Source organism: Muntiacus reevesi, chromosome 9 (assembly GCF_963930625.1).
Source record: "Muntiacus reevesi chromosome 9, mMunRee1.1, whole genome shotgun sequence".
Lineage (NCBI taxonomy): Eukaryota > Metazoa > Chordata > Mammalia > Artiodactyla > Cervidae > Muntiacus > Muntiacus reevesi.
The window spans coordinates 57,472,852-57,499,472 of NC_089257.1; the positions used below are offsets into that span (position 1 = coordinate 57,472,852).

A 26,621-nucleotide genomic window follows, 5' to 3' on the forward strand; every position below is an offset into this window, starting at 1 on the left:
TGGGTGGAGTTCAGAACCAGTGTTCCACAGGAAATGAACAGAGAGTAGCCCCACCGGGAACTTAGAAAGCCAAAGGCTGCAGGTGGGGAGCAAACAAACCAGTTCACACACACCCTGCCCTGACATGTGCATGGGGGTAATCCCAACCATTGTGCTCACCCTGGAATTTCCCAAGAGTGGTTAGAGAGGGCCAGTACCTAAGGTAAAGCTGACAGTGCATGAAACACAGTCTTCAGTACTGTAAGAACACTGAACCACGGCCTGTCTGGTCTAAAATCTCGGTCTTTCTCAGGCTAGAGATAAGACAAGGCTCAGAAGAAAAGAATTGGGACTCTCAAAGAATTCAGAGATCCTGACTCCCAGAACTTCCCTGCAGGTGAGCATACACAGGCAACATTGTTTCATCTCTACAGAAAGTATGAGAGCTTCAAGTCCAAGTCCCAGCCCCACAGTTTACCTACTGTGTGATCCAACGCTAGCAACTTACCCATTAGTCTCCTTATTTTTACCGCAATGATTATAACATCTGTGTCCAAGTTTATTGTAAAAATGAAAGAATAAATGTAAAGCATTTAGCATGCTTCCTGGGCTATAATAACCACCAAGTTACACAGGATTTGTTTGCTTTCCTTTGATCGTGGGAGGGGTCAAGTCAGACCGCAGTCCAACTGTGTCTCCCTGCGCTTTCCTCTCCCACTTGGCTGTCTCTCTGAATTCTCCTGGGCAGACATCCTACCCGATGCCTCAGCCCAGACAGCTCCCGCCTCCCTCTCTTTATCCCTGGGCAGAGCAGAAGGGAACAGGTCAGCTATGAGCCACTCAGGTCCTTGAAGGTCAGGAATCATCAGCTCAGTCCAAGGCTGTTCCTGTCTCCCCAGGTGTCTGTGCACCTCCCTGGCCAAGCCCCTCTCAGGGTATTCCCTGGTTTATTACAGCTCTGGTCTTCTCTAAGGTGAACCCACTCCTAGCAGCTTACAGCTCTGGGCCTCCAGCAAATAGCTGCCTGAGCAGCCAGACCCGGACATCAACAGCAGAGAGAATTCCCAGACCCAATTTACCAACAGGAAACAGCCTGGGGTCCACGCCTGCAGTGAGACCAGTGAGTACACACACCAGCACCAGCTTCCCAGAGCCTGGGAGGAGATGCAGGGGAGCACAGGAACGAAGCTGCTCAGGGCTCAAGCTGACTCCTCACACTGCCCTACCAAGGAGCTCAATAAAAATCACATCAAGGTGTGGCTCTCCAGCTATCTGCTTGCACTGCCACAGGGCTACATAGCATGACCACCGCCAGGCATTCCAAGACTCCAAAGGGGAAGATGCAGCATGCAGGTACTGCATGCTGGGTGGGTGCCAAAAACTTTGCGTGTGACCTTCATCGATGACCTTCTGTGGCAGGTATTCTTGTCCTCGTCTTGCCAATAAAACCAGAGACAGAAAAATCCATGAAGCCGGTGTGCCTCTGCTATGCTACCTGACCACTATGTTTTAAGCATTCTGGGAAAGAAAAGGAAAGCAAGAGAGTCTGAAGCAACAGGTACCAAGCTCTCAGCACCGTCCTCACTCAGCAGACAGCACTAGCTCAAGTACTGCATTCCCTCCTTCCCTGGAGTCAACTTCTCTCAAACACAATCTACAGAAATACAGCAAAAGCCATGAAGATGCTCATGCCCTTTGCCCCTGCAATGTCATCCCCAAGATTTTCCCTTCAAGAAACAGTTCAACAGGGTATTTGCTGCAGAATTCACTATAGTGACCAAAAAAAAGAAGAAATGATCTCAGTGTCCAATATTCACAGAATGGTTTGGAAAACCCCAGAACCTTCAAACCATATAATATTAGACAGTCATTTTGAGTAACCTTCAAAGACCAAGAAGAAACAAAACAAGGCATTTGTGATAAAATAAATGAAGAATGAGTATAAAACATCATAAATGCCAGCATTACAACTTTGTAAAGTGTCTACATGTGTATATGAAAAAAGGAGTGCAGTTGTGTTAGGGTGGCAAGATAACAGGTGGTTTTATTACTAGTGTTATCATATCTAAATTGGTATTGCTCAGTGCCTTTACAATGAAAGAAAAAGACAGACAGACAGACTCAACCCAGCACCAAGGAAAGACCCAGGAGGACCAGGGCTGGGATGTGAGGCAGAAATTGAGAACCGTCCTACATACCCGGAAGGAGGAGGCCAGGCAGGCCCCGGGGGAGGGGAAGCCCTCTAGGTATGGACAGGGTTGTAATTAGTCTGATGCTAATTACAGAAGTCTCACTAGCTTATTAATTTTTTTGACAGACTCAATGAAGACTGAACTCCTACATGAAGCCAACTTGAGTTCAGAGGCACATTTCCTGAGTGGCCATCCTCCTTCTTCTCAAAAACCTAGCCTTTTCTTTTCTTTTCTTTAAGGACAGCTGTAAAATAAAGTTTAGTAATAGAAACACATACCCTGGAGAAATTAAGACTCCTGCCTTAAATGGAGAAATTCAAGACATTTCAGGGAACTAAAGGGGCTTGAATAAGCAACTGAACTACTGTGTTTTCTACACTGGGAAATATAAACAGAAGAGCAAACTACTCAGCCTAGTATTAGAGGCCCCTCTGATAAAGTTCCAACTCATCCTTCTGATATTACCTCATATTCCCCACCACAGACACCCCAGGCTCCAGCCAAACAGAACCACCAATGCTCCCCAAACACCTTCCTCACTTCCCCACCCCCATGACTCAAGTCCTCCTTTCTCTCTCATGCCTGCTCAAGTCTCACCCATCCTCCAAGGCACAGCTCAAGCCGGGTCCTCCGCAAAGCCCAACCCAGTCCTGTACCCTGAATGCATCTCTCACCCTCTGAAGAGGACCTGGAGCCCCTGGAATCTCCAAAGGAGTCACAGACAGCCTGCCCTACAGTACAGGTATCTGGGTAACTGCCTTTTCTACCATATTCAACTTGAACAACTCAAAGCGAAGACCCCTTCAGTCTCCTGTGTGAAACTCACCATACAGCCTGGACTATAAGCACACAGTAGGCCTTCAGTGGACACTCCCCCAAAAGACAAGAAAGAGAGACACGTCACCTCTGTGGAAAGAGGTCACTTCCTACCTCAGTCGCTCCCGTTAAGCAAGGCAGACACGAAGGTGTGCCCTTCTGTGGCCCGGAGCCGGGGAGGGACGGATCCTGCTTCTCTGACTGCCAGCCTTCATGAGCCTCCACTGTCCTCCCCAGCTGACCGTAGTCCGCTCGGCCCCAGGTAAACACCTTGCCAGTTACTAAAACAAAAACGAAACTTGAATTTAGGCTATATTCCATGGCTGTGCTCTCATGGGTAAGCAAAGAACTACAAGAGAATGTGTGATCACTCATTTCAGTACCAACTACCACGCAGCAGGGGCCTTCCTATCTTCCTGCAAAGAAAGCGCGCACAAGCACATGTTTACAGATGTGGGAAGTGAGGCTCAGAGAGGTGAGATGTCTGACTTGATCAAGATCCAACAAGGAGTGAGTGCCAACGCTGGGTTCCAGCAGAGGCTGCTTCTACAGCCTGGGCTCCTGCCTTTTAACAGATGTGGACATGGCCACAGAGAACACTTCCACTGCTCTCTATTTAACATTTCTAACCCCCCTCCCCTCCCCCACACCTGCCCCGCACTTCGCAGGGGAAAATGATATCTGTTCTTGGGCTCCCCTCCTTCTCATCCAATCCAGAGCCCCCCATCCGCCACCTTGAGGTTCCCCAGGCCACAACCTCTCAGTAGCCACTGGCACGTGTATTCCCCTCCACGTAACACAGAGGACCTTCCAGAGTCTGTGCTCTTACCCACAGGAGCAATGCTAACAGCCCCAAGGCGAATGCCTATGTGTGCTAGAGGGAAGGGAGTGAGAGGAAAAAAAAAAAAAAAGACAAAATCACTTAGAGCCAGAAAAGCAGTCAGTCCCCCAAATGCACCACCTGGGAAGCTGGCCAGCGCTAAAGACGACTAAAGAAAATGAAGTTTGGAAAAAAGGAACCGGCCTTTCTTCTCCCAGATAAGAGAGAATTCACCAAACTTACTCAGTTGTACCAAGTGCCGCATTTGTTATTTCAACAGAAATGCAAAATCTGATGAGGCATAGATTATTAACAGATTCTCTGCAATAAATATGCATAACCATGTGCGCTGTATAAATTCTTTATACATGTTTGTTTTAACAAAGAAAAACTTTGCTTAAGAGACAAAACACCAAGTAATGCATATTAAATTCTAGACAAATCTACTACATACTCTGTGTTTTAGTATCAGAGCTTCATCTGGCCCCACATTCAACATATGGTTTATAGCGTCAGTGAAAAAACAACCACAGGGGAAATGTCAGAGCTGTGAAGGGGTACAGGGCTCTGGGGGAATATGGTTCTCAGGACCAATCTGCTCACAGACACCAACATCGATACCAAAAAATTCTTCCAGGCTTCCTCAAAGAGGGAACCAAGTCTGTGCAACCCATAGGGTAGCAGATATATTATAAGAACAGGGAAGGGGTCCATTCAGATGTGCTGTTTCCTGGCCTCACACGCACTGTTCCTTTTGCCATGGATGCCCCTTCCTTACATCATTCACCTGACAAACTATGACTCAACCTTTAGAGTCCAGCTCATGGATCCCAGTTCTGCAAAACCTTTCTTGACTTTTAAACTCTCCTCAGAATGGAAGAAATCTCCTTCCTATGAGCACCTTTATTACTGTACTCATCAACCACTACGATCCCATTAAACAGGTGAGAAAATTAAGGTTCAGAGAAGTGACCAGCCTTGGGTCACAAGTTAAGTCACAGCTCCTTCTACTAGTCCATGACACCACTCTGCAGTGGTTATTCACACTGGCCCACATCAACATCTCTTAACTCTTCCTTAACTTCTGTAGGATTGGGGTGGGGGGGAGCTCAAGGGTCCAGGACCCACAAAGCATTCCCAACTGGCAAACTGTCCCTCTGCTTGAGCTCACTGGGGTTTACCACCAGACTGCCTTAGCAAGAAGAGCCCCAAGAAGCCAGAGGATGAAACTGCTATTTCTTAAAGAACACTAGCATTCCTCTGCTGAGAAGAACTGGCAAGTTGCTAACTGCAAGACTACAGAAAGAACTGTGTTATCACAAATCCCACAGTGAATCCTTTCTTATCAAGTAAGACATCTTAGAACCTTCTCTGCTATTGATTACTGATGTCCAAGACAGGCAAGACTGCCAGAATATGGCGCTACCATGATTACATTTCCAATAGCAATTCAACCACTCCACTTATATAGCACTTTTCACCTTCAAAGCACTTTACAAAGATGAACTAATTAATCTCCATGCTCCCTGGGGATGCCACAGACATTTTATTAGAGACAGTCAGGCTGCCTGGATAGCCAGCCTTTGGGCTCCAACCTAAGATTGCTCAGTCAGGTAGGTCCACCCCCTGAAGCTGTCTGTTTCTCCCCAAAATACACTTTGCATTGGAAGGCTCACAGGGGACAGAGGGAGTGATCCCTTTTTCCTTTTCCTTTAAGCTGACCACCTCCCGGGGGTCTAGCATATTCACAGATCATATCTTAATCAATCCTCATAAGAATTCTGGGAAGTATAGATTAGTAAGCTTATTTTACAGATAAGATTAGATGACTTGAGAGGGTACATGACTTGAGCAAGTCCATGAAACCAGCAGGAGATAAAAAGCAAGATTTAAACCTTTGTCTTCTGATGCTAAGACCAATGGCAGATTCAATGATTGCACAGCTGCTGTCACAAACTGAGGAAACCTGGCTGAAGAAATAGCTGTTCTCACAATGTTTGAAGAGGGGGAAAACTCAGATTAAATGGATATGTTCTGTGTACCATCCAGCTTTCCTCACTAGAATGGCCTCCTTCCCAGAGGACCATTCAGAACTTGCAACTACAAGCACTGAAATAAAGGCATTAAACACAAGGATTACGATTTTTAGGTCACCTGGAATAAAAGAAAACAATGAATCCACACACAAAAGATGTTCATTAATGCACTGTAGATAAATGTCTGCCTGCCTCGAGCTGAAGCATGCTGGCAAATCCAAGGACATTCAGATCCCAAATGTATAACAATGAATCTTTACCTTACAGTAAATAATTGTACAGGGCTTCCCCAATGGCTCAAGCAGTTAAGAATCCACCTGCAATGCAGGAGACGCAAGAGACGCAGGTTAGATCCTGGGGTTGGGAGATCCCCTGGAGGAGGAAATGACAACCCACTCCAGTATTCTTGCCTGGAAAATCTCACAGACAGGGGTGTCTGGCAGGCTACAGTCCATAGGGTCACAAGTGAGTACACAGCACATCAGCACAAATAATTATATATTACTATGATAAAAAAAATAGATATATTAATGTCATCCAACAAGTATAGGTGTGTGTCTCCAGATAAACAGGAGAAACAATATACAGCTCAAAATAAAGTCAGCAAGCAAATTATAATTAAAAGGCACATCCATGTGAGAGCTAACATAGAATAACCAAGAAACATACATGGCCAAGGGTCCCAATGCAATGGAGAAAACAACAGGGCCAGATGAGTGGTATTAACAAGGAAGGTCTAAGGAACTTAGAGGGAGCATTCCAAGTTGGAATTGTACCAGCAGGCTTGATGAAACAGGTGGCATTAAGGTGAACTTCTGGATAGGAAAAGAAAATGAGAAAATCAGGGAGAACATTCCAGGAGAAGGGAGAGGGGAGAAGCAATGACAGAAATCCAAAAGCACGAGGTGGGCAGGTGGAGCGTGTGAGGGTCGCGAGGCTGGGAGGCGGAGGCGAGTAAGGGCTGCCAGGCTGGGGCCACTACAGGGCAACACCAGGCTTAGGGTCTGGACCTGACCATCAAGAATTATTTGCTTGCACTTCTATCAGCAAAATACTTCCAACACACACATACAGATATATATACATGCATATTCATTTATTAAAGCATGCACTTGCATTATACATATTTGTGAATTAGATACTTTTATGGAGAAGGAAATGGCAACCCACTCCAGTATTCTTACCTGGAAAATCCCATGGACTGAAAAGCCTGATAGGCTACAGTCCATCGGGTCGGAAAGAGTCAGACACGACTGAGCGACTTCACATTCACATATGCAAAGATAAAGATAAAAATAAAGGTGGAGAAGACTCTTGAGAGTCCATTGGACAGCACGGAGATCAAACCAGTCAATCCTTAAGGAAACCAACCCTGAATTGGAAGGACTGATGCTGAAGCTGAAGTTCCAATACTTTGGCCACCTGATGCCAAGAACCAACTCATTGGAAAAGACCCTGATGCTGGGAAAGATTGAGAGCAGGAGGAGAAGGGAGCAACAGAGAATGAGATGGTTGGATGGCAGCGCCGACTTAATGGACATGAGTTTGAGCAAACTCTGGGAGATACTGAAGGACAGGGAAGCCTGGTGGGCTGCAGTCCATGGGGTTGCAAAGAGTCAGACATGACTTAATGATTGAACAATAACAATACCTTTTTTCAAAACTATCTAGTATAAAAGACCCTGATGCTGGGAAAGATTGAAGGTAGGAGGAGAAGGGGACAACAGAGGATGAGACAGTTGGATGGCATGACCAACTCGATGGACATGAGTTTGAGCAAGCTCCAGGAGCTGGTGATGGACAGGGAAGTCTGATGTGCTTCAGTCCATGGGGTCACAAAGAGTCGGATACGACTGAGTGACTGAACTGAACTGAGTATAAAACACACTCCAAAAGTAGAAAATTTAAAAGAATGAAATAAAAACACAAAAGACATCATAATTTTCTGTTCCCACATCTGGCATGCTCACTTTAGGGATGAGTGCTACATGGACTCTCAGTCTGACTGCAGACTTTGGGGCAGAGGTAGGGTCTGATGAAACGAGTGTTTTGGGGGTGGTACATCTGCAATGGATCAGCAGGTGGGCAGTAATAATACTCATAGCTCACACTTCCTTCCACAGCATCCACTGTGTGCCTAAGCACTCTGTTCTGGGAATTCCCTATATACTGTTCTAAACCATCTCTATGCAGTATCCTAAGAACACCATGAGACAGGTACTCTTACCAGCCCCTTCCTGCTGACAGGGAAAAGGTTCTAGGGATGAGGAGAGGGGATAAGCAAAGTCACAATAGGAGCAAGTTAAAAGGAAAGGAAGGAAGGAAAAGAAGCCACTACAGAGACACAAGTCTGAGATGTATCAGCCATAGCCGAGGCTGAAGTCACGAGGGGCTGGGGAGGTAAGAATTTGCAGGGCTTGACACCCCATTTGATGTGAGAGAAAGGGGAGGGGAGGAGATAAACAGCACTCTGATTTCAGAACTTCAAGGTTACTGGGAAGGTAGTGGTGCCATGAAAAGGAACAAAAGGGCAGAGACGCTAGATTGGGGGTTCCAATCTAGTTGGATCCAAACTAGTTCCAGTCTAATTGGGACTCAGGCAATGTTATTTTGTTACTAAGTGATTTAAATCCCCTGGGGCCGTTTTTATAAGCCCTTTTTGATAAGCATCTTAACAAACGGGCAAATACAAATAAAGGGGGAGTGAATGAGGAGAAAGAAGATGAGGTGCAAAGCCCTGGATGCTCTAGGGTCAGAGGAGACTCAGGAAGCGGGGTGGATGGAAAATGGTCACGGAGCCAGCTTCCTTTACCATCCAGGGGGCTGCCCGAGATGTTGGTACAGGCAGGGGCTCCAGCCACAGCAACAGGCGCAGCAAGAAGCTCCTACAGTACCATCAGTCCTCAGGGGAAGAGGAATCTTTACCCTGTTCAAGGAAAGGGGTCCTGAAGGTGACAAGAAGGTAGATTACACTGTAAAATAAGGAATATCCATATTTTCTTAACAGAATCTGTCCCGGGAGGAAATAATGCCACTGAAGATATCAAAATGGAGTTATAGCAAATAGAGGTGGATGTTACAAAAAGAATCCCACAGGGCAGGCAGAGCAAAGTCCACACAACCTCTTCAGTCCCTCCCACCTGGAATGTTCCAGGATGCTACGACACCTTCTGCAGTAAACGCGCACACACACACACAAGGAGGAAACCTCTGTGCACTTAGAAGCTCTATTTATAATTCACCTGTTTACAAACACCTATTACTCTCAGGGTTGTTAGTTCTAAGTCCTTGGAGTATAAGCACCTCATTTCTGTAACCCATCCTCCATTCTGCTATATGGACAGAAACTTTATAAAAATGCACTTGATGATAAAAACCAAGAGGTTTTCAACACAGAACTAAGTGCCCGAGAGTCACCGGGCAGGAGAGAGGAGAACAGAGAGGGGAGCTCAGAGTACAGGGGCTGGACGCCAGCACACCAGGCTAATGCCCTCGGGCAGACCTGTCACCCTGCTGCTTCTTGAGGTCACTACACCGCTTCCCTCCATCCCCACCGTCTCCTCTCCCCCGACCTCATTCACCCCGTCAACTCCTGCTCACTCTGCAGCTCTGCGCAGTCCTCAGCCCAGATCAGACTCTTCCGCACGACGATCTCAGAGAACCACTTTCCTCATCTGGGGAGCACTTGTCTCAGTTTATAAATGTACACTCATTAGAAGGACTGTTGATTAAAGTCTATCTCCCCTCCAGAGAGCTGGCTCATGATAGCAGGCACTATGTCTGCCCATTCCTGATTCTTAGAAAAATGCCCAGCACAGAGTAGATGCTCAATAAAATATTTGTTGCCTGAATGAACAAATGAACAATCTAACTGTCTCCACTTACCTACTTCTTGCTCCCCACTACTAACCTGTGTCATTTGCTGGCTCTATAATCTTGAACAAATGACTCAACATATGAAAAATGGGAATAAGAACACCTTCTCTGCAGGGCTATTGCGAGGATACTTTTTCATAAAGTGCATGACACTGAACAGTAAATGTTAGCCCTATTACTACTATCCTCCCCAACTCAACACCACAGCCTTACCCAGGATTCCCATCGCTTCACTCCCAGTTTCTACTGATTTGCCAAATCTCTGCCAGCTGCTAACTACCAATATCTTAGGGCCATTGCCTCTAATGACAATAAGAGAAGAGACTGAAGTTTCACCATTGGATTTTGGGATTTTTATTAGATGCAAGCATAGTATCTGGCACATCACATCATACACCACAAATAAATTTAAACTCAAGGGTAAAAAGGAAGAGAGTGGGAGAGAGCAATGGGAAAGAGATGAAGGAAGGTGAGCTAGAGAAGATAAGATGCTTTAACCAGAGACTCAGAGACCTGGATTCTAAACCAGGCTTCTCTCCAAGACTACATTACCTTGAACATGTCCCTTCCCTTTGGGAACCTACTTTTCCCATCCATACAGTAAGAGGAATGGGATAGATGACCTCTGAGACATTCTCCTGGTCTAAACTTTAATAATGATGTCTAAAAATTTTCAGGGTCAAAATGAGTGGTATACAAGGAAATCAGAATTGAGAGACATGTGTACCCCAATGTTTACCAGAGCACTGTTTACAATAGCTAGGACATGGAAGCAACCTAGATGTCCATCGGCAGACGAATGGATAAGGAAGTTGTGGTATATATACACCATGGAATATTACTCAGCTATAAAAAAGAACGGATTTGAGTCAGTTCTAATGAGGTGGATGAAACTGGAGCCCATTATACAGAGTGAAGTCAGAAAGAAAAACACCAATGCAATAATATTAATGCATATATATGGAATTTAGAAAGATGGCAATGACGACCCTATATGCAAGACAGCAAAAAAGACACAGATGTAAAGAATAGACTTTTGGACCATGTGGGAGAAGGCGAGGGTGGGATGATTTGAGAGAATAGCATTGAAACATCTCTATTACCACACGTAAAATAGATGACCAGTGCAAGTTTGATGCATGAAGCAGGGCACTCAAAGCCGGTGCTCTGGGACAACCCAGAGGGATGGGGTAGGTAGGGAGATGGGAGGGGGGTTCAGGTTGGGGGGACACATGTGCACTCATGGGTGATTCATGTCGATGTATGGCAAAAACCACCAAAATACTGTAAAGTAATTAGCTTCCAATTAAAATAAGTAAATTAATTTTAAAAATGAGTGGTGTACAATCTAATTTTATTGGCACCTTCTGACTATCTAGTCTGACCAGTGTCCTCAAATAAAACATCCACTTTAATATCAAAGACTACTAATGTGGTTAACAGTCCTTTTCTACTTCAGTACAGTTGATTTATAACACTGTGCCAATCTCTGCTACTCAGCAAAGTGACTCAGTTGTACACATGCATACATTCTTTTTTTTCTTTTTCAAGTACACTTGATTTTCAATGTTGTGGTAACCAGTTTTAAAAATTGGAAACCTGGCTGTATATCATACTTTTTCTTTTTTTTGTAAAATTTCCCAGGTCTCCAAAGTTGTACCATGAAGAATATCACATCATGAAGGTTTTGGAATTTTTTAAAAAGTAATATAGAAATAAAAATTCCAAACATGAGCTGTCCAGCTAAAAAGAAGAGAAGTAATCTGCAAAGAGGTTGAATAAAAATATAAGGGCCTGGGAAGAATTATTTACTGGGAGCTGACTCTGTGCAAAACTCTATTTTAGGCATTGCCATGAAGTTATATAATTTGATCAACAATGAACAATGGGTGTGAACCCCATTTTACAGAAAAAGAAACAGGTCACAGAGGTTAAATGACTTGCTCAAGATCACACAGCTTGTGAGTGACAACCCTGCAACAGTTATGATAATGATACTAACGTGTGTCCTAAGTGGTTTCGGTCATGTCCGACTCTCTGCGACCCCATGAGCTGTTAGCCTGCCAGGCTCCTCTGCCCATGGCATTTTCCTGGCAAGAGTACTGGAGTGGGTTACCATGCCCTCCTCCAGGGGATCTTCCCCACCCAGGGATCAAACCCACATCTCCGATGTCTCCTGCATTGCAGGTGGATTCTTTACCACTGAGCCACCTGGGAAGCCCCAATGATAATAACTAATATTTGAGAGCACTAACTTCATGCCAAACTCTTGACATGGATTGTCCCCTTTAGTCCACGAAACCCCCCGTGAGAAGGCATTTATACAGTCCTCAAGTTACAGGTAAGTTACAGCATAAGGAGAGGCAAAGGCTCAGGTTCAGAGCTTAGAGCTGCCCCTAGTCAGGGCCCCTGGTCACTGCCCTGCAGGGGACCCACCAGTCCATGTCTGGCTCACACTGCCTCTCCAAAAGTGAACTGTCCCATGGACTTCCAGAGGTTGTTCAGAGTCACAGGGACGCCTGTGTGGGCTAGGGGCATGAAGCCAGCCCGGTCAGTTTACTTAGGGAGTGTCATCCTTGACCCAGACGGCAAAGACACGCCAGGCGCTCCACACGGCTGCTCCATTTTCACCACTGACTTTATTAGCTGTTCAACTGGGGGCACTGGTGAGGGAAGACCAGATAGGCTGTACCTGAGGAGCCCCAGACCAGCTGCAGGACTGTCTGTACCATGCAGGATGGGGGCGTCCCAGACAAACGCAGGGAGGGCCGGTTTCTCCCCCAGTCCTGGTGAGGGTGTCTCGGGAAGCCCCGATCCTAGACTGTTTAATGCGTTGAGCTCTCTCGCCCTCCACAAGCCCGTCCCTCCAAGCACCTCTGTTCTCTCAGCACCGATGACAGCCCTTCTGTCAAGGGCACATTCCACCTCCTCGCTCCCAGGCCTCAGGGTTGTGCTGTGCCCCAGCCCGTATTGCCGGTCGGCCTACTTGTTCCACCCACAGGATCCCTTCTCACCCTTCAGGTCCTGGCTCCAATGCCACTGCCTCCCTAAAGCATTCCACTATCACCTAAGTCAAAACAAGTCATCCCTTTCTTAGGAGCCACGGGCACAGTGCTTGTACCCTGGTCCAACTATTATCCTATGTCTCCAAAGAGGAGATCATTTGATGACATGTCTTTTATCGCCCACTGTCTCAGTCAAGGTTCTCCAGTGAAAAAGAACCAGGAGGTCCTATAGAGCAAGATGTAGTAGAAGGAACTGGCTCACACAGTTTTGAAGGCTGGAAAGTCCAAAATCTGCAGAGCCTGAGTCCAAATTCAGAGGCTGTTGGGTGGAGTCAGGCATGAGAGTTTTCTCTTACTCAGAGAAGGGTCAGCCTTTTGTTCTATTCAGGTCTTCAACTGATTAGATGAGGCCCACCCACATTAGGGAGGGCAGTCTGCTTTACTCAGTCTACTTATAATGTTAATTTCCAAAAACACTCTTACAGAAACACCCCGAATAACATTCATGCAAATATCTGGGCACCTATGGCCCAGTTAAGGTGACACATAAAAAAATGAACAATCACATAAACCAAAGGGTGCAGAACAGGGACCTTCCTAAGCTCTCTGTATTCCTCACAGCACCTAGCACAGGGCCTGCCCAGAGCAGGTGCTCAGTGTTTGCTGAAAGGAAGAAGGGTTACAGGCATTGCTTCCCACAGGCTTTTGTTTGCCACAAGGATGCCACAGACCATCCCATCCAACTCCCCCCAAGAGAAAACAAAACTGAGGAAAATAAATAACTCTTCCAAGTCACACAGACTACTTGCAAGCAGAGCCAAGCACTCTCAATATTCAACAAATAGTTCCTGAGCACTTTCGACACACCAGGTGCTGTCCCAGTGCTAGGGGCCACAGTGGGGAAGGAAACAGACAAAACTCCCTTCCTTGCTGAGGTTTACATTCTAGCATTTGGTGGTGGGGGGGGGGCGGACGGAGACAGAATAACGGACAAAAATCACATGAAACATATCCCCTGGCAAAGGATTTTAAGTGCTATAGAGAGATACAAAGTAGGGAAAGAGGACAGGCAAAGCCGGCTTGGGAGGGGGAGGCCAGGCCAGGTGCCCAGCTCCCCACTTCTTGTCTGGGGCTTTTCTGTAGCACACCCCCTTTCTTAAAGGAAGAATCTTGCATTGAACAGACCTCACTCAACTCCTGAAGGGGCAGTGAGACTGGCTCTAACTACCTCTCAGGTCTACTGATGAAAAAGGAAACAAGAAATATGAAAGCACTTTACAAACTCTAAATAGAGGAACTGGCAATATGACTATAACTCCTTCTCTAAAACCAGTTCGCAAAGAACCATCCTGAGAGACTGAGCCACGATCCCCGGCCCTGAGGACGCTTCTCTGGCTGAGTGCTAGGGCTTCCTGCTCCTCCAGGGGCCCAGTGGCACACTGGACCACCAGTCCCACCTAGCAGTCACTTGGCACCCAGAGGGGAAAAAAAATCCCTAATAGAGGTTGCTGGCTCTGCAGATGTTTTCCATCTCATTCCACATTCCAACTCCAAAGCTTCTCTGCACACTTTCGGAGTCTTATTAATAACATTTTAAAATGTAGATTGCTGCCTAATCTTAGCTGCGTAATTAAAAAAATAATCTTGCTTCTCTCCCTCCCGGCAAGAAAGGGAACTATACCCCAGGGCTTCTGCAGCTAAGAATCACACCCTGCAGAAAAGCTAGCAGGAACCTGGGTAGGGGTGGGAGGGTGGCAGGTGGGAGTTGGGGGGAGTTGAAGCCAAGAAGGGAATCTAATCCTTGATTTTCAAGAAAATGGAAAACGGGACTGAAGGAGGTGAGGGATTTGCCTGAGGACATACATTGTATTTTGGCGAGTCAGAACCGGAATCCCAGTTTCCTGCTTTCCAAGAGCCTCTCTCCACGGCCTCTTGGGGAGAGGAGAGGAAGGCCGCCAGAAAGTTCTTGAACCTAGACAGCGTATTAAAAAGCAAAGACCTGACTTTGTCAACAAAGGTCTGTATAGTCAAAGTTATGGTTTTTCCAGTAGTCATATATGGATGTGCAAGTTGGACCATAAAGAAGCCTGAGCGCTGAAGAACTAATGCTTTCGAATTGTGGTGCTGGAGAAGACTCTTGAGAGTCCCTTGGACAGCCAGGAGATCAAACCAGTCAATCCTAAAGGACATCAATTCTGATTATTCATTGGAAGGACTGGTGCTGAAGCTGAAGCTCCAATACTTTGGCCACCTGATGCAAAGAGCCGACTCATTGGGAAAGACTCTGATGCTGGGAAAGACTGAGGGTAGGAGGAGAAGGGGACGACAGAGGATGAGATGGTTGGGTGGCATCACCGACTCGATGGATATGAGTTTGAGCAAGTTCCGGGAGTTGGTGATGGACAGGGAAGCTTGGTGTGCTGCAGTCCATGGGATCACAAAGAGCTGGACACAACTTAGCGGCTGAACAATAACAAGGAACCCATACCTCTGTGATTCTCCGTGAGCAGCACTCACTGCATCAGGACAAACAGCTACAGGTCTCAATTGTTGAAGGTGACCGTGGGATCAAGGCTCAAAATTCTTACATTCAGTTCAGACTCACAGAGCACCAGAGCAGGAAGGGTCCTCAGAGGACTCAAACCCCACCCCCACTGTGTGCTTCAGCCGGAAAAGTGCAGCCCAGTGAGCAAAGTGACTGACTTACCCAAGGTCACATAGTGGGTTAGAAGCAAAACAGGACTAGAACTCAGGTCATTCTGACTTCTAGCACATTCTCCTCACATCTTCTTAGAAAAACCCGTCAACCTAGTAAAGCTTTCGTTGTCATCTGCATCAGTTAATTACCCAAGGCCTCCTGGGCTCCTTGGCAGAAAAGGACAGAGACCAGTGAGGCCCACACGGCCCCTCACTGCCTGCCTCCCTAGCATGGCTTCTTGGAAGGACCAAGGGCAAGGTCATGGAAAGACACACATCCCCACCCTTATCTCAGAGTTCTCCTCTCCCCACCTAGAACTGCTGTCCTGGCCCTGAACTTCGCTTTCAATTGCTGTCTCTTGCAAATGATCATCAGCAGTTTCCATCTCTGTGAAGTTACAAAAAAAGAAGAAGAAAAAAAGGCCAAACACTGCGCCCAGCTGTTGGTGAGGCCGAGTTTTCCACTGATGACGATGACTCACGGTACCCAAGCTGGAGGCTGAGCTGGGAATGAGACGGGAGATCCGGCAGGGCCAAGGGAAAGCCGCAGTTCTCCAGCACGCCTGGGCCTGCAGAGAGGCGCTGCCTGGGTCCCTTGGGTGAATTCCCGGCGCTCGGCTGTGTGAACACAGCGCCCCCTGCAGACCAACCTGAGGCCAGCAGGACCAGGAGCAGGAATAAACCATTACCTGGGGCCAGGGCACCCTGCAGAACTCACCGTGGCATCCAAGCTGTTACGTTAGGAAACCAGGGTTCCACCTCCGAAACCCCAAGAGATCCCACTATACTATTTGCATCCTTGGCTTTCAAAGAGAAACTGAACTGTTAGTTAATAGGAGGCCCAGATTAAGATCTTCCTCCGAAATTTGGGAGGGCAAAAAATTCACCCAGGGGTAGGAGCAAGGAGGGAAAGCAGCCTGTCCTGGGATGCCAGTCTGTGATCAACCGGCGAGAACGTCTTAGGACCTGACTCTGATGGTGCCTCGAATTTCTTCTAACCCCGGGGACTATCCCAGGTTCTTCAGTAGCATGTGTGTGTGCCCAGTTGCTCAGTCGTGTCTGACTCTTTGCAACCCCATGGATTGTAGCCCACCAGGTTTCTCCATCCATGGGGTTCTCCAGGCAAGAACACTGGAGAGGTGAGTATAAAAGACCTACTGGGGAGACTTCCCTGGCAGTCCAGTGGTTAAGACTCCGCACTTCCAATGCAGGGGACATGGGTCCAGTCCCTGGTGGGGAAACTAAGATCCCACATGCCACATGGCATTTTAAAAAAATCTTTTAAAGACCTATTGGAGCCCTAAAAGGGCTGCACTCACAGATGGGGGGGCATTCTCCCACCCCCACCTTGGAGGACCCTGCGAGAGGGAGACCTGAGAAGCAGGACAAGGTCAAGAAGAGTCTGTAGAAGTGACGCCCACTCACTGCTGGTGCCCCGAGGACCTCCCACTTGCCTTAAGCAGTGGCAGTAAGGAGCACCACCAGAAGAGGCCATAAGGAGGACTGTTATGACCAAGCACTTATCAGGAAAGGGAAGCTAATCAGACGTGGAGCCCCAGTAATTTCAACAAAAGGGGCACTGCAAGTTACATTCCAATTGCTCACCTGGAGGCCCAGAGCCTCATGGTGTGAAGAAGGGCCACAGGCCAGGTCCACAGAGGGACAGCCTGTCTTCCCCGTCTGCATCTGATCTCTCCCACCCTGCTCCCTGAGCCCATCTGTCCCTCAGGCCCCAGAAGAAACATCCTTTTCACCAGTACCCCACCCACCAACAAACTGCACCAATGTGGCCCTTCTGTAAAAACCCAACCCGGCTTAAGATGACCTCCGGGGACTGACACTAGGTCCCACCAGAGACGATGAGCACCAAAGCAGCAGGGCCTTCCCTGAGCGGCTGGCTTTTCCCGGGCCAGGGACTGGGAAAGGCATCTGCTGCACAGGGTTTTTCATTTCATAGGATCAGCTCCAACCAAATCAGCAAAGCACTGTTACTATGGACCATCTGCCAGGACCCGGAAACAGCCCTGTTACATAAAGGGGCTGGTGTAATGAAATTTATTAAACTGGATTCTTCCTTCCTCCATAAAGGAGATGAAGCAATTAAAGTCTCTCTCATGAGAGGCGCTGCAGGGCAGTAAAAGGGCCATGGGCTCAAGACCCCTGGGTTCTAATCCTGACCCTGTGTCCATGAGCTGTGGGGCCATCTCCCCAGGCTTCTGTTTCCTCATATTTCAAGTAAGGATGAGAACGCCTCTTCCAGCATTAAAATTCCATGGCTTCTTACTGTTTTCACCAAAATGGCCAAAAAGTAAGCATACACTGATATGAATTTTGTACTGTAGTGTTTTCTGAAGAAGAGTAATGCCTTCATATTTGCAGACTAAATGAGAACAGTGCTGAGCGGAGCCCCTGGCCCAGGGGCTTGCTAGGGGAAGGTGCGCAGAAGAGAGACCAGAGCTTGGAACCTTCTATCACCAGGCAGGAAAGGCCCGAGGGAGTCACCGTAGTTCTCTGGGAAGCAGTACTGTCAGTGAGCCCCGGCCTATGCATCCAGCCTTCTGCATGTATTGTACACATCCAGGATCTTACTTGATCCTCCTCCTAACGCCCTCCAGTTGACAAGGTGACATTGCCGACCCCGTTTCACACTGACCAAGGTAAGGCCAAGTAACTAGGTGGGATGAGGCCACATCTCCTAACCTCTCTTCCTCACACATACAATGGAGAGGGAGCCTTGCTCGGCAAACTTTGTGTAAGGATTAAATAGACGATTTTGCAAAGCCCTGGCAAAACGCCTGGCACACAGTGCATCCTTGGTAAACACGAATAACCATTCCCTACACCCTTCATCTCCTCGGGGAGGTGTGGGAGAAACCCCAAATCTGCTCATCCAAAGATTCAAGATGCAAGGAAACGAGACGCAGTCCCTGGGGCCTGAGACAGCTCCCTAGAGGGCGAACCAGCGAACCAGGTGACTCCAGGCCCCACCTGTTTTGCACTTTCTATCAGTCAGATCACAGGGGAGAGGACCCCCTAAGAATCTGGAGTACCTCAAAATCAGCCACAGCGAAGAGGCCGGAGCAGAAAGCTGCCTACAAAGAGCCGCTCCGAGGCAGAGCCTCCCCACCCTTGTTCATGTCTCTCACCCGCTCCCCAAACCTTCAGCCACCCCTCCCACTGCTCACAGTAAAGCCAGGATAAATCCATGCCTATATTCTTGAGAGATCCCAGTCCCTTCTGATCCCGTCTGGCCCCGTGGTAAGCAAACTACACCAGGGAGCACTTCCTACTGCTATACCTTTGTTTCCAGGATTCCTTCTGCCTGGAATGCCCTGCCCTCCCCTCAGCCTGTTCAACAAGTATTTGTTGAACAGTAGAGTGAGGATGTGAAGGAAGGAGTGTGCGAATGAATGAATGACATGATATTTCCCCCTTGAGGCAGCCAAATTAGGGATTACGCTTCTAATTTAACAGATGAGGAAATTCAGGCTCAGAAAGACTAAATGACTAGTTCAAGATCACCCGGCCAATGAGCAGCCAGATTAGGACTTGAACCTGGCTCCTCTGGGCTCTTTTGGCTGCATCAGGCTTCCTCCTGAGGTAGAAAGTCACTCTTAGATTAGGAAAAAGCTGATCCAAGATTCCTCAAAATGGGCCAATTTCATCCTGGCCCACATCCGAGAGCACTTTAAGGCACAGGCTGTCACCGTGATTATTGAGCATTCCCGTGAGACAGGCACGGTCCCCAGAGGAAGGGCAAGCACAGTGCCATCTGTCAAGAGCCTAAAAATGATGGTGCAATTACAGGCTGGTCACTTAATGCTCACTTTTCGAGCACTCCTGGAACAAATCAATCCCCACCAGGAAAGACGAGGAGGGTTCTCTGAATGGAAACTCAGCCCTCTTGCTAGGGGCCAAGGAGCCCTTCCCAGAAGCACCCTGTGAGCTCGCGGCAGGGCGGGCCCCCACCCCTGCCTCCCGTGGACAGACTGGGCAGCCACGGACCCAAGGCAGGGCCTGGCAGACACGCAGCGGCAGAGCCAGCCCCACAAGCCTGGGCACTAGGCCTCACCGTCAGCCTCAAGGAGCTGAAGCTCTCCGGCCCTGGGCCTCTCCAAGAAGGTGGGAAGAGGGCAGGGCCTCGGGCCAAGTCTCCTGAGCACAGCCTCCGAAAGTGGCATCCCTCCCACATCCAAAGCTCCAGGCGCCCATGCAGCTAACTCTCATGGGGCCCTTTTCTAGGCCAGGGGAGAGCTGAGGAGAATAAACCAGACCCAGTCCCTAACCTGCTCACACCTGGAGAGGGGAGAGCGATGACAACATACTGTGGTTTCAGGCGGTGAAAACGGCTTGGGTGGCAGAAAAAGGCGGGCCGGGAGTAGACTGCGTCTGAGAGGCGAGGGGGCCACCCTGGGCCGGGTGGCCAGGGAGGGCCTCTGTGAGAGGGGACAGCGGGCAGAGGGCGATGGCGTGCGGCAGGGCCACATGGGCAGGCCCAGGGAGACGAGCACGCCGGCAGGGGGAGCTGCTGGAGTCCCGCCTTGGACAGGAAAGGCACTTGAGCTTTTCTCAGATGGCCTTCCACCGCCAGGTGCCAGCCCCAACCCGCTCCGCAAACACCTGCCCTTCACTGCTTCTCAGGCCCCCTCTCCCCAGCAGCCCACCACCAGTTTTCTCCACAGAAGAGGAAAACCTATTTGTTCCTCCCTGCCCTCCAGCCTGGGGGAGTCACTTGCTCCATTTCGAGGGCAGTCACTCCGAAGGGAGGTGGCAAAGGCAAAAGAAATGAGCCTGACCTTTGATATCAAACAGAGCATGCTTCCAGTGTCTGCTTGGTTAATCAGCTGTGTTGCTTTAGACAAGTCACTCAGCCTCTCTGAGCCTCAACAGGGGAAATGAACCCCACCTCAAAGGGTTCTGAGAAGTATGCTTGTGTACCCAGCAGAGCATGGGTAACTAGCATGTACCCAGTACATGATACGTGCTGGGCAAGATTGGCTCCCTGCCCTACTCTGACCCCTTGGGAAATTTTTTTAAGAGAATTCTTTTGTTCAACCAACTGTGCTAACTTACTGCAAAGTGCAAGGCCCTGGGCCTACAGATCTGTTGGGTGTGGGGACTCTGAGATGACCCTTGACAAAGATTCCATCAAGGCACACCTGATAGGAGGACGGTGAATGAGTGGACAACTGTGCAGGCAGGAGGGGAGCAGAAAGACAACAGACACCATCCTTACTGAGGGTGGGAGGGTAGAGACGCTCGAAGAGATCAAGACCAAGGCAGACAGTTAACTGCTGCCCCCTTCCTTTCCCACCTCCGGGTCAGTGGTCCATGGCCTAGGTCTTTGTCTCCTGCTTCTTCCTGTGCGGCGCCAGCTAGAAGCCAAACCAATCTGAGTTCGTCTAACAAGCGAGGAGATCATCACGTGTTAACTCACGGTGAGACCTTAGGTATTGTTGTTTACTCGCTAAGTCATGTCTGACTCTCTTGTGACTCCATGAGATTCCCAGGCAAGAATACTGGAGTGGGTTGCCATGTCCTTCTCCAGGGGATCTTCCCAACCCAGGGATCAAACCCAAGTCTCCTGCATTGCCAGTAGATTCTTTACCACTGAGCCACCAGGGAAGCCAGAGACCTTAGGTACCCTACTTCTTTCTCTAGGCCTGGGAGTGGCCTCTGGGGTGCTTTTAGCTCTGACCTTGCTAATTCTAACTCTGGATGCTGGCTTTATCGGCTCACCCCACGGCCATCTGCCTGCCCACTGCTGCCATCTGGTGGCCCTGTGGGACCAGCTGAACTTGGCTTTGGCCAGGCCCTCTGCAAGACCCTTATAGAAAGGCACATACTTCAAAGGGTAAATCTTGCTTCTGCTGCAGCTGGACGGACACTGCACTCCTCTAGACCACAGATCAATGGGTATTCATTGCCAAACACAAAAACCAAAAATAATGCCAAAACTTCAACTCTCTAGCAGAGATGACACAGCTGCAGCTGAGAACTTCACTTCCCTGCCCAAAGAAAGGAAGCAACCTGCCCAAGGTCACACAGCTGCCAGCTCCCAGACTAGTGCCCATTTCTGCACTGGTGTTTTGTTTTATTTCTTTTTTTTTTTTTTTTTGCGGGGGGTGGGATGTTCTTTTTTGTTTGGGTGGGGGTTTTTTTTTGGCCATGCTGCTCAGCATTTGGGATCTCAATTTCCAAGCCAGGGATCGAGCTCAAGCCCCCCACCTTGAAAGCATGGAGTTTTAATCACTGGGCCACCAGGGGAGTCCTACCAGAGCACAATTCTACTTTACCACAATGCTTAGGGCTAGTGGGCACCCTGGAAACCAAAAGTAAAGTCAACCCAAGGTCAAGGAAATAAAACCTTTGGAAGGTGGCAAACATACTGTCAGGATTCCTTGCAAACCTCAAGAAACGGCAAGAGAGGACATGTGAACATGTGAGTACTGCTTGCAGCAGATCACTGGAAATAACAAACTGGAGATGGTCAGGGTGCCTCCTGCCCTTGGAGGACATAATTCACGAGGATGTCTGCAGGTCTTCAGTAAACCAGCCTCCAAGCACTACCACAGCCCAGATCCTAGGCTAGGCAGACCACTAGAGGGTGACAGAGACCGAGGAAGACCCATGGGTAGTATCACGTGTTTGCATGGGTTTCCCTCACCAGATGCTGCCCCCTGGGGTCTTGTTGTATCTTTTCTTCTCTACCTCCAGGCCTCTTGGCACCTGGCCAGAAGAGCTGGGTGAATGTGTACACAAGCAGATCCCTCAGATTCCTGCACAATCAGGAGAAATGTCCACCTTCTGTGTGTGCAACTGATCACATTCTTAGCTCTGTCTATAGCCTTCTTCTAAACTCTATAATAAAGATCCAGAAAGAAGAAAAAAAAAAAAAAAAACTGTGTGACTTAAAGTAGGTCCCTTGCTTTTATGGCCTGTTTTTTCTCACATATGCATAACTGAGTTCTACTGGATGATCTTCAAAGTCCTCTTCAATCTAAAATTCTAGAATTTGAAACCAAATTGAGGCAAATCAAGGCCACTCTTCACCTGCAGAGCAGACAGGGCAAGTAGTCAAGCAATGCTTCCCTCTAGTGGTGTAACACTGTCACTACACCCTCCGGTCTCAGCCCTGTCGGTCAAGCCTATCCAGTCTCATCCCCAACTCTGAATGGGAGAGATCTTACAGCTAGCCAGCTAAACCCAGGTACAGAGAAGCGAAAGAAAAAGAAAGGACCCAGGTTCAAGGAATCAATGAGGCCTCCCAGCTGGTTCCATGACAGTGAGGAAATTCTCCACTTTCAGGAATGAATGCATCTTGGAGCTCAAAGGACTGTTTGTGACCTCCAGTTCCCCTGTTCAGACGAGGAAACCAAGGCTCCGGGATGTGCAGAAAGGTCACGAAGTCTCCTCAGACCACAAAGCTGACTCATGACTGAGCCAAAAATAGCCCTGTGCTTTCCTGCCTCTTTTCCACGCGACCTCCCAAACGAGGCCCACGGAAGTGATGTCAAGGGCATATACACACAGGAATACACCAGCAAAGGGGCCAGCTCCCTGCATTGAGGGGCAAGAAAGTTTATTCACTGCCATTTGTGGGGGATACAATCAGGCTGCAAATTACATATTCAGCATGGAAAATACAAAATAAAATAAAATTCACTCATGCAGACATTCTTTTTGAAAAAAACAGACATTGTAGTACAGTAACTTATTGCAATCTACTTTTTTACTTACCATATCATGAGCATATTCTTCTGTTATTAAATATCCTTCTAAAACATTCTATTTAGTGGTTATATATTCCAACATATGTTCGTACCATGATTTATTTAACCAAACCCCCTACTATTTCATTTGCTTCCATGTATTTGTTTTTGTCATTATAAATCAGGCTGCAATGAATGGCATTACACTTAATCTTCCAATGTATCCATAATAATTTACTTAGGTCAGTTTTTTTTAATATATATATTATGGAATTTCAGAGCTGGAATGGCCTTTGGATATCCTGTCCATAACCTGCTATTGCTCAGATAGGAAGAAGGGGACCAGAGAGTTCTGTGTCTTACCAGAGGACAAAGAAAAAGCAACAGAACCAAGTTCCAAACCCTCCACACATTAAAATGAGACCTTCCCAAAGGATTTCACACCCCTCCGTGACCACACTGACCTCCCGTTCCCCTGAAATCCTAGAACCTTCAGTGTCTGGGCCATTCCTCTGGCTCTTTGCCATATTTTATAACCTTTATACTACATATTTCATTTGTTCACCCAACTATAAAATTCCTGAAGGTAGTTCGTGATTTTATGTTTCCACGTAGTCTATAGCATAGTGCTAATTTCATCTAAGTAAGCATTCCATTTGGAGAAGGGAATGGCAACCCACTCCAATGTTCTTGCCTGGAGAATTCCATGGACAGAGGAGCCTGGTGGGCTACAGTTCATGGGGTTGCAAAGAGTCGGACACAACTGAGTGACTAACATACAAGCATTCCACTAATACCTGCTGAAGGATCAAGGATAACTAGGAATTTTCTTCCTTGATGCTTGCGAGAATCACGAGCAAAAACTGGGACAAGATGCTTCTTTGAAGAGTAAAAGAAATTTAGTTCATGGGTTAGAGCATTCTGAGATATGTGCTTTCTTAGAGTCAGAGTGGCAGGTTTGGGGACAAAAAAACCAGGTTCAAGTTTTAACTATGTCCAACTACGTGAACCAGGGCAGTACAGTTAACAGATTGGGGACTTGCCTGGAAAGCAAGGATAATAACACTCATCTTGCCACATTCCTAAGAGAAAATGAAAGTGAAAGCACTTGACAGTGATAAAAGTGGTCCACGAGAGCTAGGACTACTATTGTGTTATTATAAATGGAAAAGGAGTTGCTTCTATGAATTCTGGGATGGCCTCCAGACCTGTGCTCCTGGAGCACCATCTCCCAATTTCTACTCCACATGCAAATTCATTAAAGGAAGCTCTGGCTACACATTTCAGGTAAAAACTGGTGTTTTCTTGAGGCTGAACTTCATGTACGGAAGGAACTATTATTCCTGGTTTAAGTCGCTGGGTGTATGTAGTTAAATCACGCACATTTCCCCCTCATCTCTGCAGAGAAAGTGACAAGGTGTAAAGGGCACTAGATCCAGGCCATGAGACCCCAGTTCTGTCCTCGCTCCTTCCCTCACTCCCCACGCTTCCACCTCTTCAGGCTTCAGTTTTGCCATCTCTAAGCTGAGACAGTCAGACCAGAGGAGCTCTAAGTTCTCATCCATTCCTGACATGCAAAGGATTCTAGGATTAAAAAGTAGTAGTTTAAACAAGAAGCAAAAACTATCCACTTCAAAAAGAGCCCTTTGGGTTCAGTTTGACTTTCAACCTTTGAGTTTTCAAAGTTCTAAAGCACAAACATCAAGAATTCCAACACCCCTGCTTTATATAGAGCCCATGAGGTCAGAACCTCCCTCAGCTCGGTTGAGGTTTCATGATATGAGGTCCCAAAGAAGACAGAGTAATATACACTATTGCTCTATTCTGGAGGGATCTTGGCCCCCAAACAGAAAAATCAGCATTAAGTATATTTATAAACTCAGTTTAGCGTGAATCAATTGCCGGGCTTGGATTTCACTAATGCTTAGACATCAAATGCAAAAAAATATTTCTCCATCTGTGACTTTTGAAGAAAGGAGAATGGCTAAGATCTGGTCCCTTCCACATGTGCCATGCAATTCCCCACTTTGAAGAAATGAAAGAATAAAAAATATCTCGACTAAAAGGATACAACCAAGAACCAGGAAGATAAGGAAGGGGCGGGAGGAATTACTGAAAAGTAAAATTGAATTTCCAGCCTCAATGCTGCCATAAATGCACTTTCTTGCCTCTCTGTTTCAGTTTTTTCATTTCCCAAGTGAGGAAGTTTCTTTCCATTTCTGATTCTTTAAAAGATAAGACTTCAGGACCTTTTAAGGTGACATTGAAGAGAGTGAAGAATGTCAAGAACTCTGTGTTGGGGCTCACTTTTTCAGTCCATAGCCTGTGTGAGACCACAAGGCTGTTTTGGGATACTGCATGGCCCAAGGAACACTTCCAACATTCCCAAGGCAACTGGACTCTAAACATTCTGACCAACCCCATATTAAGCTTTGGATCTCATGCAAATCATTCTCCATGAAATTCTAATAAATCACCAGCAACCAGCACTTAACATCTTCAGACATTGATCTATCTGCACTCGCCAGGAGAGTCCTGGAGTCAACCCTGGATCCAGAGACACTCAGATCCAGCCCACAGAGACCTCTGCCGGAAAGAGAAGATACAGGGCATTTGACCTCCTGATAGCTCCAGTTTCAAAGGACAGAGGAAGCTAAAGTGTACTGAACTGATGCAAGCCCAGTCCTATGCTGGATGCTGCAAGCTTTAATACACCATCTTATTTAATCCTCATCCAAGGTCAGCAATATTTCTGTGTTTTCCTAATGAGGAAATAAGCTCAGAAAAATTAGGCTTATTCATTTGTCCGGCATGCACTGAGTACCTACCTCGGATGTGCCAAGAACTTTGCTAAGCACAGAGGACGTAATGCTGAGCAAAACAGATGTGGCTCCCGTCCAGATGGTGCTTACAATCTAGTGGGATGGAAATGAGTTAAAGAATCCTACAGAAAATAGCACAAAGGAGAGGTTGTAGTGCTTCAGAAGAGATAAAAGGGAAAAGTGATGAGTCAGGAATGTCAAGGGAAGGCCTCCCTGAGGAGGTGATGAATAAGTTGAGGTCGGGGCAGGGGGCGGAAGGCAGAAATGGATTTAACTAAGTCAAAATGAAGGAGAGCAGGGATAAGTGTGACAAATGGAAGGAACATCCGCTGCAAAGGTACTATGATGGGAACACAGGATGCATTCCAGGTACCAAGGTCAGGGGGGAGGTCAGCTAGAGACCAAGGGTTTGCATGGTCAGAAACAGGGCTGGAAAGGCAGGTTGAGGGCAGACCACGCAGCGGCCTGGTAACCACTAAGGACTTGTCTTTATCCTAAGAGCAATGGAAAGATACTGGGACTTCAAGTATGGGCTTGAAAAGGTCTTCCAACTGAGAGACGGAGAACAGAGTTGGTGAGAGGGACTGAATGAACGCGGGAAGATGAGGTCACCAGGAGGGGCCGCTGCGGGACCCCACAGGGGGCGGGGGGTGGTGATGGGGCAAG

General features: G+C 47.5%; 1 protein-coding gene across 4 annotated transcripts in view; it reads right to left on the reverse strand.

The window, feature by feature from the left end:
• The window catches only part of SERGEF (secretion regulating guanine nucleotide exchange factor), a 232,265-nt gene that overhangs the window by 173,155 nt on the left and 32,489 nt on the right, over window positions 1-26,621 (reverse strand). For all 4 annotated transcript variants that reach the window (XM_065944493.1, XM_065944492.1, XM_065944491.1 and 1 more), the window contains one exon: window positions 3,102-3,268. In XM_065944493.1, coding sequence (XP_065800565.1) covers window positions 3,102-3,268 — 167 coding nt within the window. The remainder of the gene's footprint in view (window positions 1-3,101; window positions 3,269-26,621) is intronic.